General features: G+C 37.7%; 1 protein-coding gene across 1 annotated transcript in view; it reads left to right on the top strand.

Moving 5' to 3' along the window:
- Positions 1-15,310, top strand: part of nup210 (nucleoporin 210) — a 32,668-nt gene that overhangs the window by 8,903 nt on the left and 8,455 nt on the right. Inside the window, exons 15-33 of the mRNA XM_014997148.2 lie at positions 58-276; positions 426-599; positions 813-1,005; positions 1,133-1,239; positions 2,338-2,442; positions 3,397-3,498; positions 3,664-3,792; positions 4,006-4,133; positions 4,204-4,339; positions 4,423-4,485; positions 4,788-4,967; positions 5,042-5,122; positions 5,241-5,372; positions 6,894-7,052; positions 7,387-7,478; positions 7,600-7,774; positions 9,547-9,722; positions 13,175-13,395; positions 13,659-13,795. Of these exons, the coding sequence (XP_014852634.2) occupies positions 58-276; positions 426-599; positions 813-1,005; positions 1,133-1,239; positions 2,338-2,442; positions 3,397-3,498; positions 3,664-3,792; positions 4,006-4,133; positions 4,204-4,339; positions 4,423-4,485; positions 4,788-4,967; positions 5,042-5,122; positions 5,241-5,372; positions 6,894-7,052; positions 7,387-7,478; positions 7,600-7,774; positions 9,547-9,722; positions 13,175-13,395; positions 13,659-13,795 (2,709 nt within the window). The remainder of the gene's footprint in view (positions 1-57; positions 277-425; positions 600-812; positions 1,006-1,132; positions 1,240-2,337; positions 2,443-3,396; positions 3,499-3,663; positions 3,793-4,005; positions 4,134-4,203; positions 4,340-4,422; positions 4,486-4,787; positions 4,968-5,041; positions 5,123-5,240; positions 5,373-6,893; positions 7,053-7,386; positions 7,479-7,599; positions 7,775-9,546; positions 9,723-13,174; positions 13,396-13,658; positions 13,796-15,310) is intronic.

Below are 15,310 nucleotides of genomic sequence, written 5' to 3'. Positions count from 1 at the left end.
GGCCTTTTTTCTTCTTTTAATTTCAGAACTCACTAATGAAATCTTGTCATCTTTCAGGCGGTTGACCCTGTGTCTGTGGCTGTAGTCACGCTTGGATCCTCCAAAGACATGTTGTTTGAGGGAGGACCACGTCCTTGGGTTTTAGAGCCCTCAAAGTTCTTCTGTTCTTCACGAGCTGAGGATGAGAGCAGCGTGAGCCTCGATCTGATTAGTCCTTCCTGTCAGAACTGCAATCGTCACTGGCTTAGAGCAACCTGCAGGGTGCTGGGAGAACAGGTAAGGGTGATGGAAATCATTGCAGTCCCAGATTCTCTACTTTTTGGCACTAAAACAACCTAAATTTCTTTAAGCAAAATCAGACAAATTTTTTTGTTCTTTAGCCGTATTATATTTGTCATCTCAACTGTCACCCTCTCATTGTTTAGGTGTTGGAGATTACGGTGGGCAACAAGGCCACTGTGACCAATCCATTTCCAGCTGTGGAGCCGGCAGTGGTCAAGTTTGTCTGTGCACCTCCATCACGGCTCACACTGGTTCCAGTTTATACCAGTCCACAGCTGGACTTAGCCTGCCCTCTGATGCAGCAGAATAAACAAGTGGTGCGTGAGGTTTAAAAATGGTTTAGCATGCTAACTTTTAATCAGTAGGTTGTCTTATTTATTTATTTTTTATTTTTTACAGGTTGTTTAGATAGAACAATAGATTATTGTAACAAACAGTTAAACTGCTAATGATTTATGTTGCATTTTCAAAACTAAATTTGTAAAATTTCTTCTAATGTTTTGGGTGTTTTTTTTGTGCTCATTTGTCAGGTGCCTGTTTCAAATTATCGGAACCCAGTGTTGGACTTGGCAGCTTTTGATCAACAAGGACGGAAATTTGACAACTTTAGCTCTTTAGACATTTTGTGGGAGTCATCAAAGGGGTCCCTGGCTAGTATTGAGCCCACTATGCCCATGGACCTGCAACTGTTTGAAGACAGCAAAAAACAGATGAAGCTACATGGTAACTTTTTCTTTTTTATTAAGTGGCGTATGATTGTCCAGGTTTGAAAATACCTTCTATGCATCAAGTCCATTTGTAAAGGAAATTTGAGTGATAGCTTTTAATCTGGTTCATTTTTTCTGGTCAGGACGTCAGACAGTTCTTGTCCATCAACAGACAGGAATTGCTGCCATTACTGTGACAGCGGTTGGATACCAGGTTCCACATCTACAAGTTGCCAAAGTTCCCAGTCCTGTAAGAAAAATCTACTTCCATGTTCTGTACAACAACCTCTTTATAAGATCACAACAAAAATTTGTGTAACATGTTGCTATAATTTTGACTGAAACATAACTTAATCTCACTTACAGTTGCTGCTTTGCTCTTTGTAACATTCAGGACCATAATCAACTTCTGTTTTTGACTTTCTATGAAGCTTACTGGAAATTGCCTGTGCTGTAAGCAACCATCAATTCTACAAGTGTGCAGAAAATCGATGACATTGTTCACAACTTCTCTTCGCCGATTGCCCCAGTTGAGATTCAGCCAGAGAAATTGTGTTCAATGGAAGAAAGCCCAGACAGAGCACTGAAGGGAGATGAAAATCGAGTGGAATTGCGTAGGAAGACAATGAACAGGCAATGCCCAATTAAATCACCAGATAAATCAGGCTGGCACATATATATATTTTTTTGGTAGAGTGCTGCAGCACTTGCACACCATGACTATTGCACATATATATGCAATATATATGTGCAATAGAATTACAGAACTACAGAATTAGCAGAATTGTAACTAATATTTTATAGGAATGACCCAAATAATATCACATAAACCCATACCATTATGTCCAGACATAGTCTGGTTGCTTGAAACTAAAATTGGAACCGATGGCATGACCTACTTTGATTAACTGTAGCAATTACCCGGCTGGATGACGGCACTCAGCATTGATATTTCACTCCCAAATAGTCAGTTGATGCTTAAATGTGACGGCTGAAAGAAGCAAAACAAGAGTGATGTCACTGCAAATGTAACATACACCATCCTCCCTCTGTGGAAAACTGAATTCATCACACTTGATCCTTATATACAGTACATGCATTATTCTGAATGGGAGTTAATTGGGAGAAGCACACTTGCTTCAAAGGCGTGACAGGACTTGACCTTCAGACTGCTGAAGGGTCGGTTAGTCATTCAGTAACACAAAGCAGCAATATTCCAAAGGCTACTAAATTAGTGTGTTTATTCTTTGCATCACTGTGTAAATGCATTAACAATATGCAAACAATTTGCTTTTGTGAATGAAAGTCAGATTCTAACAGGTTGAATATGCTTTGCTTTCCTGGACAGTATGAGCCTTTGACACCTGTCTCTGCCACACTGGAGCTTTTGTTGGTTGAAGATGTGAAGGTTTTTCCTGAGAGAGTGACTATTTATAACCACCCAGATGTGCAGGTAAGAGCAAAATTATCACTGCTGTTTATTTGCATTGCATTCTTCTGTTATCTGTGCTTTTTCTGCGCCGAGCACAGACGGTCACACTGGATTGTATGAAATGTTCACTTGTAAGTTAGGGATGTATCTGGGCCACTCATTACATTGATTTAAAACTTTAGGTTGTGCTCATTTCAACAGTGACTGCTGTGTTCAGTATGAAGTTATTAGCCTATAGCTATTTAGGAAATCAATCTGGATTCATCAGTAAAATCTTAGTCACTGTAGGTGTAATTATGTTTCAGTGATTCAAACATTGTTTTCTTTGCATCCACTAAACTCACAAGGTGCTGCTAATATCAGATACATACATACAGATATATTTTACTTAGCAGTAGTTAATAAATGTCATCTCGAGGCACATTATTAGAAAAACTGGTTCATTTTAATTCCAGCTGTACAGAAATACACAGAATCAAATTCATATCTGTTCAATTCAATCATAGATGGATTAGATTCAATTACACTCAGTACAGCAAGATCCTATGTATAACACAGGACTGATTACGTATTATGTCTGCAGCAAACCTCTACTAATTGGATCATAGCAAGCATGTGGCGATAGTAGAGGGGAACATTTTGCTTTTTAACAGGAATGACCCTCCAGCAGAGCCCAAAATGTCATTGCAATTAAAGTTTTGTATCACAAGCTTGTGTCATTATATTCAAATTGCAACAAAGTAAATGTAGTTTTTAAGTAAAAATCAAGTCCAGAATATTAAGTCATAGAAAATTAGTATTCTTATATAGGTGTGTGGGATATCTCATGGTCAGTAAAAGGTTTTGTAAAATGTGAGTGTCTGCAGGAATCCTCTCTTATGTCACTTACAGGTTAATCTGTGTGACTGAAAAGCATAAAAACTTTCGATATTATAGAACTATGTTCTTAATGTTTTACTGTGTTTTGTCCTGCAGTTGGATCTGACTATGCAAGAAGGTTCAGGGCACTTTTTTATGAACACCAGCGTGAAGGGGATTGTGGATGTGGTGCTCCAAGAGGCGCAAGGCGAAGCTCGGGTAAGAAACATCTGCACTGCGTTCATGGCAAGTTGTCTGCAGCCGGACAATGCAAAACTGGTGGCGTTAACCATTACTTCCCTGCATATAATCTGAAATATAACTGCACCTTTGCCTGCAGAATGATTGTTCTTCTACATGAACTATTTTCTTGTCTTTGTCCAGGTTTCTCCGGTCCGTACAGGGACAGTTTCTGTGATGGTTCACGATCTTTGTCTGGCTTTTCCAGCGCCTGCCAAAACAATAGTTCATGTTTCTGACATCCTGGAGGTTAATGTCAGAGTAGTTGACAAGGTCAGTTGAACTCTTTTATCATTTTAGCATCAAAGCCCTGCTACACCACATTATCTTTATTATCATTACCACAAGTACCATGAAGGGAACCACTGATGTGTGGAGATTAAATATGGTTTAATGGTCTCCATGTCACCTTGTCCTAAACTACATGCAGATTCTTTGCACCAGTATTTTGTCCCTCCTCATAATTGTAATTCATCTTGATTACAGGTGCAGATTGGCAAATTTGTTAAAGCTTATGTCAGAGTGTTGGACGATAACAGGAAGCCCTTCTCAGCCAGCTATTTCCAATCCATGAAATTGAAACTCAAGGCAGCCTCTGTAATAGTTTCTCTGACGTAAGTAATTAGAAACGTTATTTATATGAAACAATTAGCAATGGCTACATTTCTATAACTCTCCCTGCAGTCCTTTAGCAGAGCTGACAGAAAGTGACACGGCAGTGTTCCGGGTGAAAGGACTCTCCATCGGTCAGACCACCCTGTCAGCTGTTGTTGTGGATAAAAACGGGAGAAAAATAGCCTCAGCACCACAGCAAATTGAGGTATAATTTTCAGAAAGCAGGTTCATATTTTTTTTTTTTTCCGGTGGATGTTAAAAGAAGTAACATTTCACTGCTTTTTATAGGTGTTTCCGCCTTTCAAGCTTATTCCCAGGAAAATGACTCTGTTAATTGGAGCAATGATGCAGGTAGGTGTGGTAAAATGGAAACATGGCACCGGTTCATCTTGCGAAGCGAGTTTCTCACCATTTATCTTTCAGAATTACTCATCTTTACCTTGACGTCACTAATTGCGTTTTTTTCACTTCATCACCAATTAAAAAAGATGTTTACTATGTGGCCTCCTAGGTGCTGAAAATCTTACTTCTGCATTGCAGGATGTTTTGCATCTCTACAGCTGGAATTTTAAACATTTATGTTTCAACAGGCCTGGCCCTGATTACTCCAAATGAGCTATTCATTCTCTTTTCACTCTTGTTGCCATTGATAGATCACATCTGAGGGTGGTCCTCAGCCTCAATCCAACATCCTGTTTTCCATTTCTGATGAGGAAATCGCTTCTGTTAATACTGTGGGCCACGTTAGGGGAGTCTCTGTTGGGAATGTTACAGTGACAGGATTGGTCCAAGCTGTTGATGCTGAGACTGGGAAGCTTGTGGTCATATCTCAGGTAAATGGTAGTGGATTGAGCTGTGTATGCATTTCTCACCTTTAGCTTTAAATCTAATTTTCCTTTGACTGTAGGATCAAGTAGAGGTCGAAGTTGTTATTCTGTCGGCCATTCGAATCAGAGCACCAGTTACAAGAATAAAGACTGGAGCACAAGTATGATTATTTTTGTTTATGTTTATATTTGGTTCTTTCTCTAAGTACTCTTTACAACTTTCTGAGGTTCTTTGTTATAAAATTCAAATATCATCTATATTTGTGTGTGTGTGTGTAGATGCCAGTATATGTGATGGGGCTGACCAATAGCCAGACGCCCTTCTCCTTTGGCAGTGTTGTACCTAGTCTCACTTTTTCTTGGTCTACCACTAAGCGAGACATTCTGGATGTCCACTCCAGGCACACTGAGGTATTTCTTTCTTTTCTTTTATCTAAAAATGCTGGTTCAGATCTGGTTTAAAGAAAATAATTGTTCAGGGTTTCCCCCAGAAAACTTGCAAAGCTTGGTAGTAGGGTAGTCATTCTCCACCCTACTGTGTTTTTGAGTTAAAAAATGTTTAAAGTTGAGAGGAAACTTAAACATATGACAAGGTAATTATGCATTATTGGAAGACATTATTAACAACATTACCTAAACACTTCAGTTGTTTCATCCTAATGAAAGTGTTCAATATTTTTTGATTATTTGTGACTTTTCATTTCCTGAAGTTGTTGGCATACAGACCGGTGAAGAGTCAGTGATTATGGAGGCTGACCGCAATATGTTGCCTTTGTACTTCCAATCATTTCACCAAAGAGACTCTTTAACCCGTCTTTGCTATCGCTGTTAGTGGTATTAAAAACAACCTAATAAACAAATAATGCTTAGCCTGGTTGCCCGCCAGGCTCATAATACACTGGAGAAACCCTGCTATTAATTTTATGTTATGGATGAAGGGGGGTGGGATTGAATAAGGTTGCACTTTGTTCACTTTTTCCAACATGTAAAATAAATCTTCACATTTCTGCTCTTTCTCATACTGCTTAATTTATTGAGTTGTTTTATCTACTATCCACACAACAGTTACTAGTGCTGAATATGAAATATGCACTCATCGACATTCATTCATTAATTATTTTGTTTGAACTGTTTTCTTGCCAGGGTTGAATGAGTAAACAACCTAAGTGATTCTAAAAAAAACAAGAAAACCTGCCATAAACTAGAAGATGCTGGAATGAGTTGGACTGAGAATCGGACTCTTAATTCTACATGTATTTATACCAAAAACATCCAGTACAGCCCTGTTAGTTTGGTTCGGTACACAGCAGCTTTTTGGGTGAAAAAAGTTTCCATGTTCTCCGCAACAAATGACTTGTGTATATGGTTGAGCCTATATGTCTAAATTTGAACTAAATTGGAGAAAATTCTCATGTTCAGAAATGTACGTTTAATTGTTGCACCCTTAGCTGAGAGAGATTCAAATCCATTAATAAGAACCCATATTAGCAACATTTGTAGCCACTTCTGACCCCAATTTGATACCTTTTACTGTTAATCGGCAAATTGTGGACTTTTAGCCAACATGACTAAATCTTTAACTGTTTAATTCTATTTAAATGTTAAATTCCAATTGCTAAATATATTATGTAGCTTTTGTCCTATTATGAGCTGAGGAAATGCGCCAGTTAACTTTGTTCTGCTGTCACATGCTGTTTCTGTTGTTGAACCATATCTATTTTGGGCACTGTCTTCTCTTTGATCCTTTTTTCTGATTAAATTAAGATAATGTTGTCTCTCTTATGGTGGAGTTTCTAGAACCCTGTACCGCTCAGCCCAGCCGCTTCCTCATTAATAGCCTCCGTCTTGCTCCTCTTTTCTCATCGCTGTTGTCTTTTTTATTAGATTTGCTGCTATTTTTGCCATTCTTCTGATGATCTCTGTCTTCTTCAGGCTAATGTTGAACTTCAGCCAGAGCATAACTTTGGCATGACGGTGACGGGGAGAACAAGAGGCCGGACCGGGCTGAAGGTGGTTCTCAGAGTTTCTGACCCAAATGCTCAGCAGCTGGAGGGAAATGTTTTGGAGCTCAGAGATGAGATCCAGATCCAGGTACGGTGGCGACGCATACGGGGGGTAATCTTGTGTAAGAACTGTTCATCTTTCATCTCAGCACCAGCATTATAAATAATTTAAACCTGTTTTATGCACCTCTCTGCTCGTCGCCACTATGCTCCCTGCTGCTTTATAATGTTGAAAGCTTTCTTTGTGACAGCAGAATATTGAAAATGCAGAGGTTTGAAGGATCTTTGAAGAGATAACACTGCAGATTAGTTGGAGCTGAATGCATCTGGCTTCCGGCTGTAATAAACCATGACATGTCACTAGTGCAGAAACATCAAAGGTCCTCTAATAATTTGAGTTTTAACGCTCTTCTTTAATCAAGGTCTATGACAAGCTACACGTGCTTCATCCTCAAGTGGAAGCCGAGGAGATCCTGATGGCTCCAAACTCTGCCCTCAAGCTCCAAACTAACAGGTGAGTCATCTGTTCTTGTTGCACAGTGTGTTTAGTGCATTATTTATAAATGCATAACGTCATAGAAACATGATGTGGTTGTTTTTTGTTTTGTTTTTTGTTTTTTCCCTGTGTCTAACAGGGATGGGGTGGGTGTGCTCTCCTACCGGATGCTGGATTGCCCCGACCAGCTTGTTGTTGCTCAAGTTGACAATAAGGGCCTCCTCTCATCTGGTTCTCTCACTGGGATGTGCTCTCTACTGGTCACCTCGCAGGAGATTTTTGGTGTCAATCAAACTCTCATCCTCACTGTGAAGGTCAGCTCAGTTAGTTGCACAAAATGATTTTTAGGATTTTTGCTTTTGTAACCTCTAGCCTTTGGAGAGTAATGTTGAAATCCATCTAACTGCCTGCCAAAAATTCAACAAGGTTTTAAAGGCTTAAATTTATAAATCTTGATTTTAATATTTATCTTTTTTAGAAATAATAAAAACAAAAAACTTATTTGACTGGTAACGATTGTGTTGATATTGTTTTTTTGAGGCCATTTTGAAGTAATATATTGATAATGGCCTTATAATGGAAGTTTGCCCTCTCAAACACTAATAAACTTTAATTTTGTCCAGAACACTCCACACTGGAGTTGGATACTTTAAATATTGAAAATTTAACACAATAAATAAAAACTAAAAATCACACAACTTAAGCCAAGTTGTGTGTGATTATGATGTCTCTGTAAATAAAATTGCTCTTAAAAAAAATCTTAATAAATAGAACGGAAATTATGGAGCCCATTTTAATTAATCATGCAATTAATTGATTAATTGCTTATTGCCAGAGGCTTAATGGTTATGCTGTGGGAGAACCATAAGCTGTCATGGGTATTTTGATAAAATAGAACATTAATAAATCAATTAAACACTATGACATAAAAGTGAAAAATTAATCATATTAAAATCTACAATATCTGCTTGCATAATGGTGATCACCCTTAAACTGTTATTTGTTGAAGCACTTTTTGATTCAGTTTTGTCATCACTGATGCTGATCGTCAATGAGACTTGCAAGAAAAAACAAAGCAAACCTGCAGGATAAACACAAAAAATTGATGAATGTAGCAAAGCAAACAGCCCAACCAAAAATGATAGAATCTGGAATCTTGATCCCATTTGGCTTTGAGTCGGTTGGGCAAAACTTTCCCACTTGCATGTAAAGAGCTCCTCCAGGAACCAACAACTTCCTGGGAAGGAGCTGTTAGGAGGGCCTGATCAGCCAATCAGAGGCCCACTTGCTTGACTCATGTGTTCACTTGGTGCTTGTTAGCCAATAATCAAAATCTTCTTTTATTTATTTTTTCCCCACTCCACATTCTGTGAGTAAACGGCCAGGAATGCAAATAATTTATCATTTTAGATTAAATATAATCTCATGCCAGCAGTTGCTGCTTTGTACTCGAGGTTCCAACATGGAGTCATTCTGTTCATAAAAAGGCACGCTCACCTTCAGAGTTGAACATGTTATTCACTGTATGAAGGTAGTTAATCATTAAGTAAAATATTTCAACTTATAAATTAGAAAAAATAATTATTAATCCCAGAGGTTCTGAGACAGATATTTACAGGCATTCAGATATTTCTTTGGAGAGTAGCCTTTCATGGTGATGGCATTCATCTGTATCAGAGATTTAGGATGATAACTGCTTGGGATAAAAGTTGTTTTGGCTAAATCAATGATTTTTTAAAGGACCTTGTAGCAGTTAAAATGTAAGGGTAGCTCTATTGTGTTGTGTTCTTTAAATAAGTAGGTCAAAAAATATTTTCTTTGTATTTTCTTTTTTTTTTTTTAACTTGCAGAAACGTTTTAAACTTTTTAACACTAAATCTGTGCTGAAAGGTTTCAGATAATCTTTTATTGAACAGTGCTAAAAACTGCTGAACAAGAATAAAAAAAAGAACAAAAAAACATTCACACTGCTGAGAAATATGAGCCTCCTATTTATGTGGCTTCCCTTTTTGTTCCCAAGCTTTTGAAGTGACAGCTGTCAGCTCCGACTGACTGCAACACCAACCTCTTTTATTTGATTCCTCAGGTGGTTCCTGTGTCCTACGTTCGCTTCAGTGCCAGTCCGGTGCTGAACACGCTCACTAGAGAGGGCCTGAGCGCCTTTCCTCTGGGAGTCCTGCTCACCTTCACTGTCCACTTTCATGCCAGCACTGGAGAGGCCATGCACAGCTCAAACTCCCAGCTTACATTTTCTACAAACAGGTCAGTCATCTCTTAACTTGACATCCCAAATTAAAACTTTTTGACAGAGTTTGAAAAATGATCACATTAGTCTTGAAGCCAGAGAAAAATGATTCAAATGACAAAGGTTGTCAAAGTTAACTTTCCTTCTTCTGCTGGACACATAAATCAAGTTATTTTTTTTAGAAATTTGCTTTTCAGTGTTGTCTTTTATTGTTTTTCATTCTGCTTTCTGAGATTAACATTATCCTGCTTTTAATACCGTAAAGCACGTGTACTACTTTCATGTGTTTCATGTGTATCATGAAAGTAGTCTATGACCAGTGCAGAACACAGGAGGGAGCAGTGTTACTTTTAGTGTGTAGGGGAACACATACTACAGGATTTTCATCCTGTAATCCTGCACACTTGCAAAGTAGGATGGGACAAAATATTGTTTAATGGTCTGTGACCTTAAGAAGTTCAGCTTTTTACACTGACTCTATGCCAACTACAATGTTTTAACGAGGAGTCGGCAGTGCTTGCGTGCTGGAGTACTTATATCTCTTGGTCTCTGTCATATATTATCATGTTGCAATCACAAACTTCATATAATTATTATTTTTTGGTCTCCATGTTTCTGCCTAGATGTACAGTGCTATTTACCGTGGAAAACTAAGATTGCATATTACCCTCAACACACAATCTTCATGTTGAAATGTGGTGGTGGAAGCATCATGCAGTGACGATGACCCTAAAACAATAAATAGAAAAAAATAGAGAAACTCTGTTAATATTTTCTCTCTGCTGTAATCTTGTTGTTTTGCACACTGAACTGCAGACATGTCTCCATATGTTGTGGAAAAGGTTTCCTGTTAATTTGCTTTCAACACTATGTGTGCTTCTGCTGACTAGATTTTAAACACTTGTTACTGAAAATGGCTAATTAAAGTCCTCTTCACTCTGTCACAACATCCACACCAAAGGGTGTTGTAACTACCAACTGGAAGAGAGTATAATGATGCAGTCACTGAGCAGAAAAACATTTCTTTTTTTTTTTCTTTTTTTTTTAGTTCTGACTGGTCTGTCCCCAATTAGGCCTGTCACGATAACAAATTTTGCTGAGCGATTAATTGTCTAAAAAATTATTACGATAATATTGTTTCAAGACCTTTTGACACTGATTTAATGGAAATGACGTAATAATGCATGCGATTTATTGCCATAGATAGATAAACTTTATTTTCAAAAGAACACTTAACACTGGAACTGATAAACTAAATAAACAAAACAACCAAAAACAAAAATAAAATGGATTCTCAGTCTCCATTAACAAAAAAACGTACTTAAATAAAAACTAAACAACATAAAGTCAAGGTGGAAATAAATACTGCATTCAACCAAAAGAGTGCATGCAGATTATGAAATCTGTATATTGCCCTTCAGTAATCACTTGATTTAAATAGAGACGATGGGCACATCCGACTACCTAATGCAGTAGTTCACACTACATAATTTTTTGCCCATATTTTCCCTTATGACAATCTTAGAACATTGGCTGTTCTAAGATTGTCACTGGTGATTTTGTAGCTGATCATCCTGCAGTGTGATTTAGACCATCGTGGCCGCTCTGATCTAAATCAGGGGTTTTCCCCGACTGGGAGCTTAATGCTGAATGTGACAGGTAGCTAATCAGAAAGCACGGATTCTCCTCTTGCTTTCTGAGGGGAAATTAAGGAGGGGAATCCCAAACAGCTGACATGAAGTCCAGTGGACATTGGAGATGATATGTGGAAACAACATTAAGATTTATGACATTTCGTGCAAAGAATATAGAAATGACAAGGGGAGGAGTTGAGTTGAAGCCAGATTGGTACCGCAGTTGATAAACCCCGTAAGTTTTCGGCTGTTCTTTGTTAACGTGACATAAATAGGTTATGATTTTCATTCAGTCAGGACTTAACGCTGACTCTAGCCACATGCATCACAGGTAGATTCTAGTAAAGCATTGATTAATGCCCGATTTTAAAATGAGTTAACTGGACTTGTAGCCATTATTTTGTGCTACAAGTCCAAAATAATGGCTGTGTGGCTGGACACCACACAGCACAATCGAACCTGATCGTACCGTTATGCCTAGGATTTCTGTCGGCATAATAGAAATCATGTGTGGTGGTCTGAGGTTTTGAAAATGGGCCGACAATCGGCCGACAACCCGTATCGTGTGCACTGGAGGTTACAGTAAGGAAATGAGGAAAGGGGGATCAGTGGAGAGCACCGGAGTTGATCCTTTTTTCATTCAGTTTCATCAACAGAAAGAAAAAAAAAAAAAGGCAGGAAGAGACGATAAAGCCGATAATTAAAATGAGGTCGATAGATTTAATTTATCGTGCGATTAATTGATTGATCGTTTATCGCGACAGGCCTCTCTCCAATCAAGCTAAAAATTGGCCAATTCTGGCCCTGTACTACATATCTACTAATTGATTATTCATGTGAGGGAAAATAATCTTTCAAACTGTTTCAGAGCTAAATTAGACGGCACACTGAAGAAAAACGCAGCTTAACAGAGCAGCTGGTCATTTACATTTCAATTATTTTTCTTCTGAATAGTTAGTGATACTCTTACACTTTAGTCTTTTGTATGTTCAGTCTGATAACAGTTCCTAAGGTCACCTCAGAGTGTTTCAGCTGCCTCCATGAGGAGTTGACATTAATTTTCCAAACTCGACCAGTAACCTCACCTCAGATTTTCTCCTGAGGAAGGAACCTAAATTAATAGAGGCACTGAACACGGAGTAGAGTTGCTGCTCTTTCAGGGGAGGCGACTCCCTCACCATCCTGCTCAATAAATTGATACGTTGTTACTCTGCTACATTGTTTTCCAGTCCATGAGATAATTTTAGAGCAAGAGTTGGAAACTATGTTTTAAAGACCTAATGGTGTGGGATCTGTGAACACTGACCTCTGATTAAATCCTGCAGAGTCTCGGAAGAACCAACAGGTTTCAATATCTGAGGTTTAAACAGTTTTGCCTTTTTGAAAAATGAGACTTGTGACAAAATATAAGATGTATTTCTAAGTGTAGAGAAAATGAATCAACATCCTAAAGTTAAAAAAAGAAAATAAGCCAATAAACATGCCTATAAATTTAGAATAGCAAGCAGCTGTATTGATCAGGTTAGAGGTTTTCTTTTACAGTATGTGTGTGTATGTGTGTATATATATATATATATATATATATAAAGAGAGAGAGAGAGAGAGAGAGCGAGAGAGAGACAGACAGACATGGTCCTTAAACTATTTTTATAACAGACATTACAGATTCATCCCAATGTGCAAATTTTATTTTAATTTGTATTTTTCAGAGCATTCTTGCACATTAAAAATAGCCAAGTAGCTGGAAATATATGGAGTTGCATGCTTTTTACAACAAACTCATGTTCTTGTTACTTTGTGCCCATCACCTACTGTGGCTCTGTGCTTTCTCTCAGGGATGATCTGGTCCAGCTGGGAGTGGGCCCCACTAACCACTCAGTGACAGTGAGAACGGTCAACGTAGGTCTCACACTTCTGGCACTGTGGGATAATGAAAACATGGGCGTGGCAGACTACGTTCCACTTCCTGTTGATCATGCTATCCATATGGATGAAGCCAATAAACTGGTTGTGGGTGATGTGGTCTGCTTTCAAGCCAAGTTAACAAACCCAGATGGTAAGTGTACCATAAATTGCTCCAAAACATTTGTACAAATGTACCAACGTAACATTTAGAAACTGTCAGTTTATATCTATACTCTTTTGTTTTTCTGTTATATTTACAGTTTTCCCCAAATCTTTTTTCTACACCATTTTTTTATTTTATTTTTTTTATCGTTTTTCAGCTACATAACTTAATACTTTGTCATTTCATGCTGTATAGAATCGTCATTTACTACCCGATATTTGCAACAGATTATTTTCTTGCCATCTTTTTAGGAGCTCCTGGCACATGGAGTTCCTCTGCAGATGGTGTTCTCCAAGTGGACCCTAAAAGCGGGGCAGCTGTAGCCAGAGAATCTGGAGTAGCGACTGTGTTCTATGAGATATCTGGCGTTTTGAAAACCTACAGAGAGGTAAATTGTGTGTTGTTTATCTCTCATTAAGGAAGATTTGAGCAAATTGCACAACTACAAGTTTCCTTTGGAGATACATGAATCATTCTTCATCACACAGTAAATATAGTTTTAAAAAATTAATGTGCATGTTTTAAGACCTATAAAGTTTATTCTTCATCCATTAAAGCAAAAGTTCAGTGCATAAAAAAATTGTTCTTGACTCGTACTGGACAAGAGTAATTGTGAAGACAAGAATAATTTGCTGTGTCTCAGTTTTCAACCTTTTTACTTCATTTTCTTGTGAATTCAACTCAGCCAGCAATTCAAAACAAATGCGAATAGATACAAATACATTGGTAGAATGAAACATGGTGATATTTTGTGTTGAGATTTTCTTGAATAGCTCATGAGACTCAACTGAACAGTTACAGATAGCATTTCTGTCAAAGAGGTGGTTGAAGCTGGTTATTGCTCGTAAAAAAATGTCATAAGAATTATGATTTGTCATATTGACAGATTGAAATGAATGATATGTGAGAGTTAAAAATGCTGTCAGTATTTTCTGGGTTTATTTGTTGGCTCCACGAGAACATAACTCAACATCAGTATATTCAAAAATATGATCATTAGTAGCTTATTGATAAGAATCACACTTTATTTCACTGGTGTCCTGAAGAAGCCTCTTTCAAAATTACTTTTTTTAAGGAGCAGCATTTTTGTTTGTGGAGCTGAGACTGCAGTGACAGCTGTGCAGTTACCAAAATAAAGTTATACATACTTTTGAATCATTTTTATTACCACAATAAACAGCCCAAATTCTTGTGATAGGAATTTTATTTTCACATCACCCGCACTAGGTTTTACATCCAGTAAAAAGAGAAGAGAGAGGGAAACAGTTTGCCTGTTTGTCAGTGTGTACGCACATTTTTTGCCATACTGTTTCAACCTATTTATGTTTTTGTACCCCTGAATTAACTATTTCATACCCTTTTACTTAATCATTGTGCATCAGTGCATTTCTCCTAATAGTAAAGTATTAAAATGAGTTATTAATAGAAAATAATAGCCATAGAAAAATAAAACAAAACCCTCCTAATTTTTTAACCTTAAAACAGAAAAATTGTGCTTGAGGGGTTATAAACAAATTGGACACCTCACACACAGGTTTTTGTGACTGAAACTGGAACCGTTCTGGCCGGCGATCCAAACAGAAATTCAATTTTATGTCTCAAACTACAACACGACCCAGAACACAATATTATTGGTTCAAATCCAGGGGGACATTTTTGGGGAAAATGCTTAAGTTGTACACTTTTTTTTAATGGTCTCCAGAAAAACAACGTCTCCGTCATGGTTGAACCCACTTTTGAGCCGTGGAGAGTAAGACTGAACAGAGTGTACACAATGGAAAAACTAATGTTTACTTAAAGATGAATTTGGGGTTGTGGGTGTCTTTTAACATGCTTTGCTTGGTCAAACACAAAGCTGGTTGAAACAATGGGTGAGGATAAGTATTGACAATGTTATAGTAAA

This window comes from Poecilia mexicana, unplaced genomic scaffold (genome assembly GCF_051168715.1).
Source record: "Poecilia mexicana isolate PSO_F unplaced genomic scaffold, ASM5116871v1 scaffold_7, whole genome shotgun sequence".
In the NCBI taxonomy this organism is placed as follows: Eukaryota; Metazoa; Chordata; class Actinopteri; order Cyprinodontiformes; family Poeciliidae; genus Poecilia; species Poecilia mexicana.
This window is presented reverse-complemented; position numbering and strand designations above follow the sequence as displayed.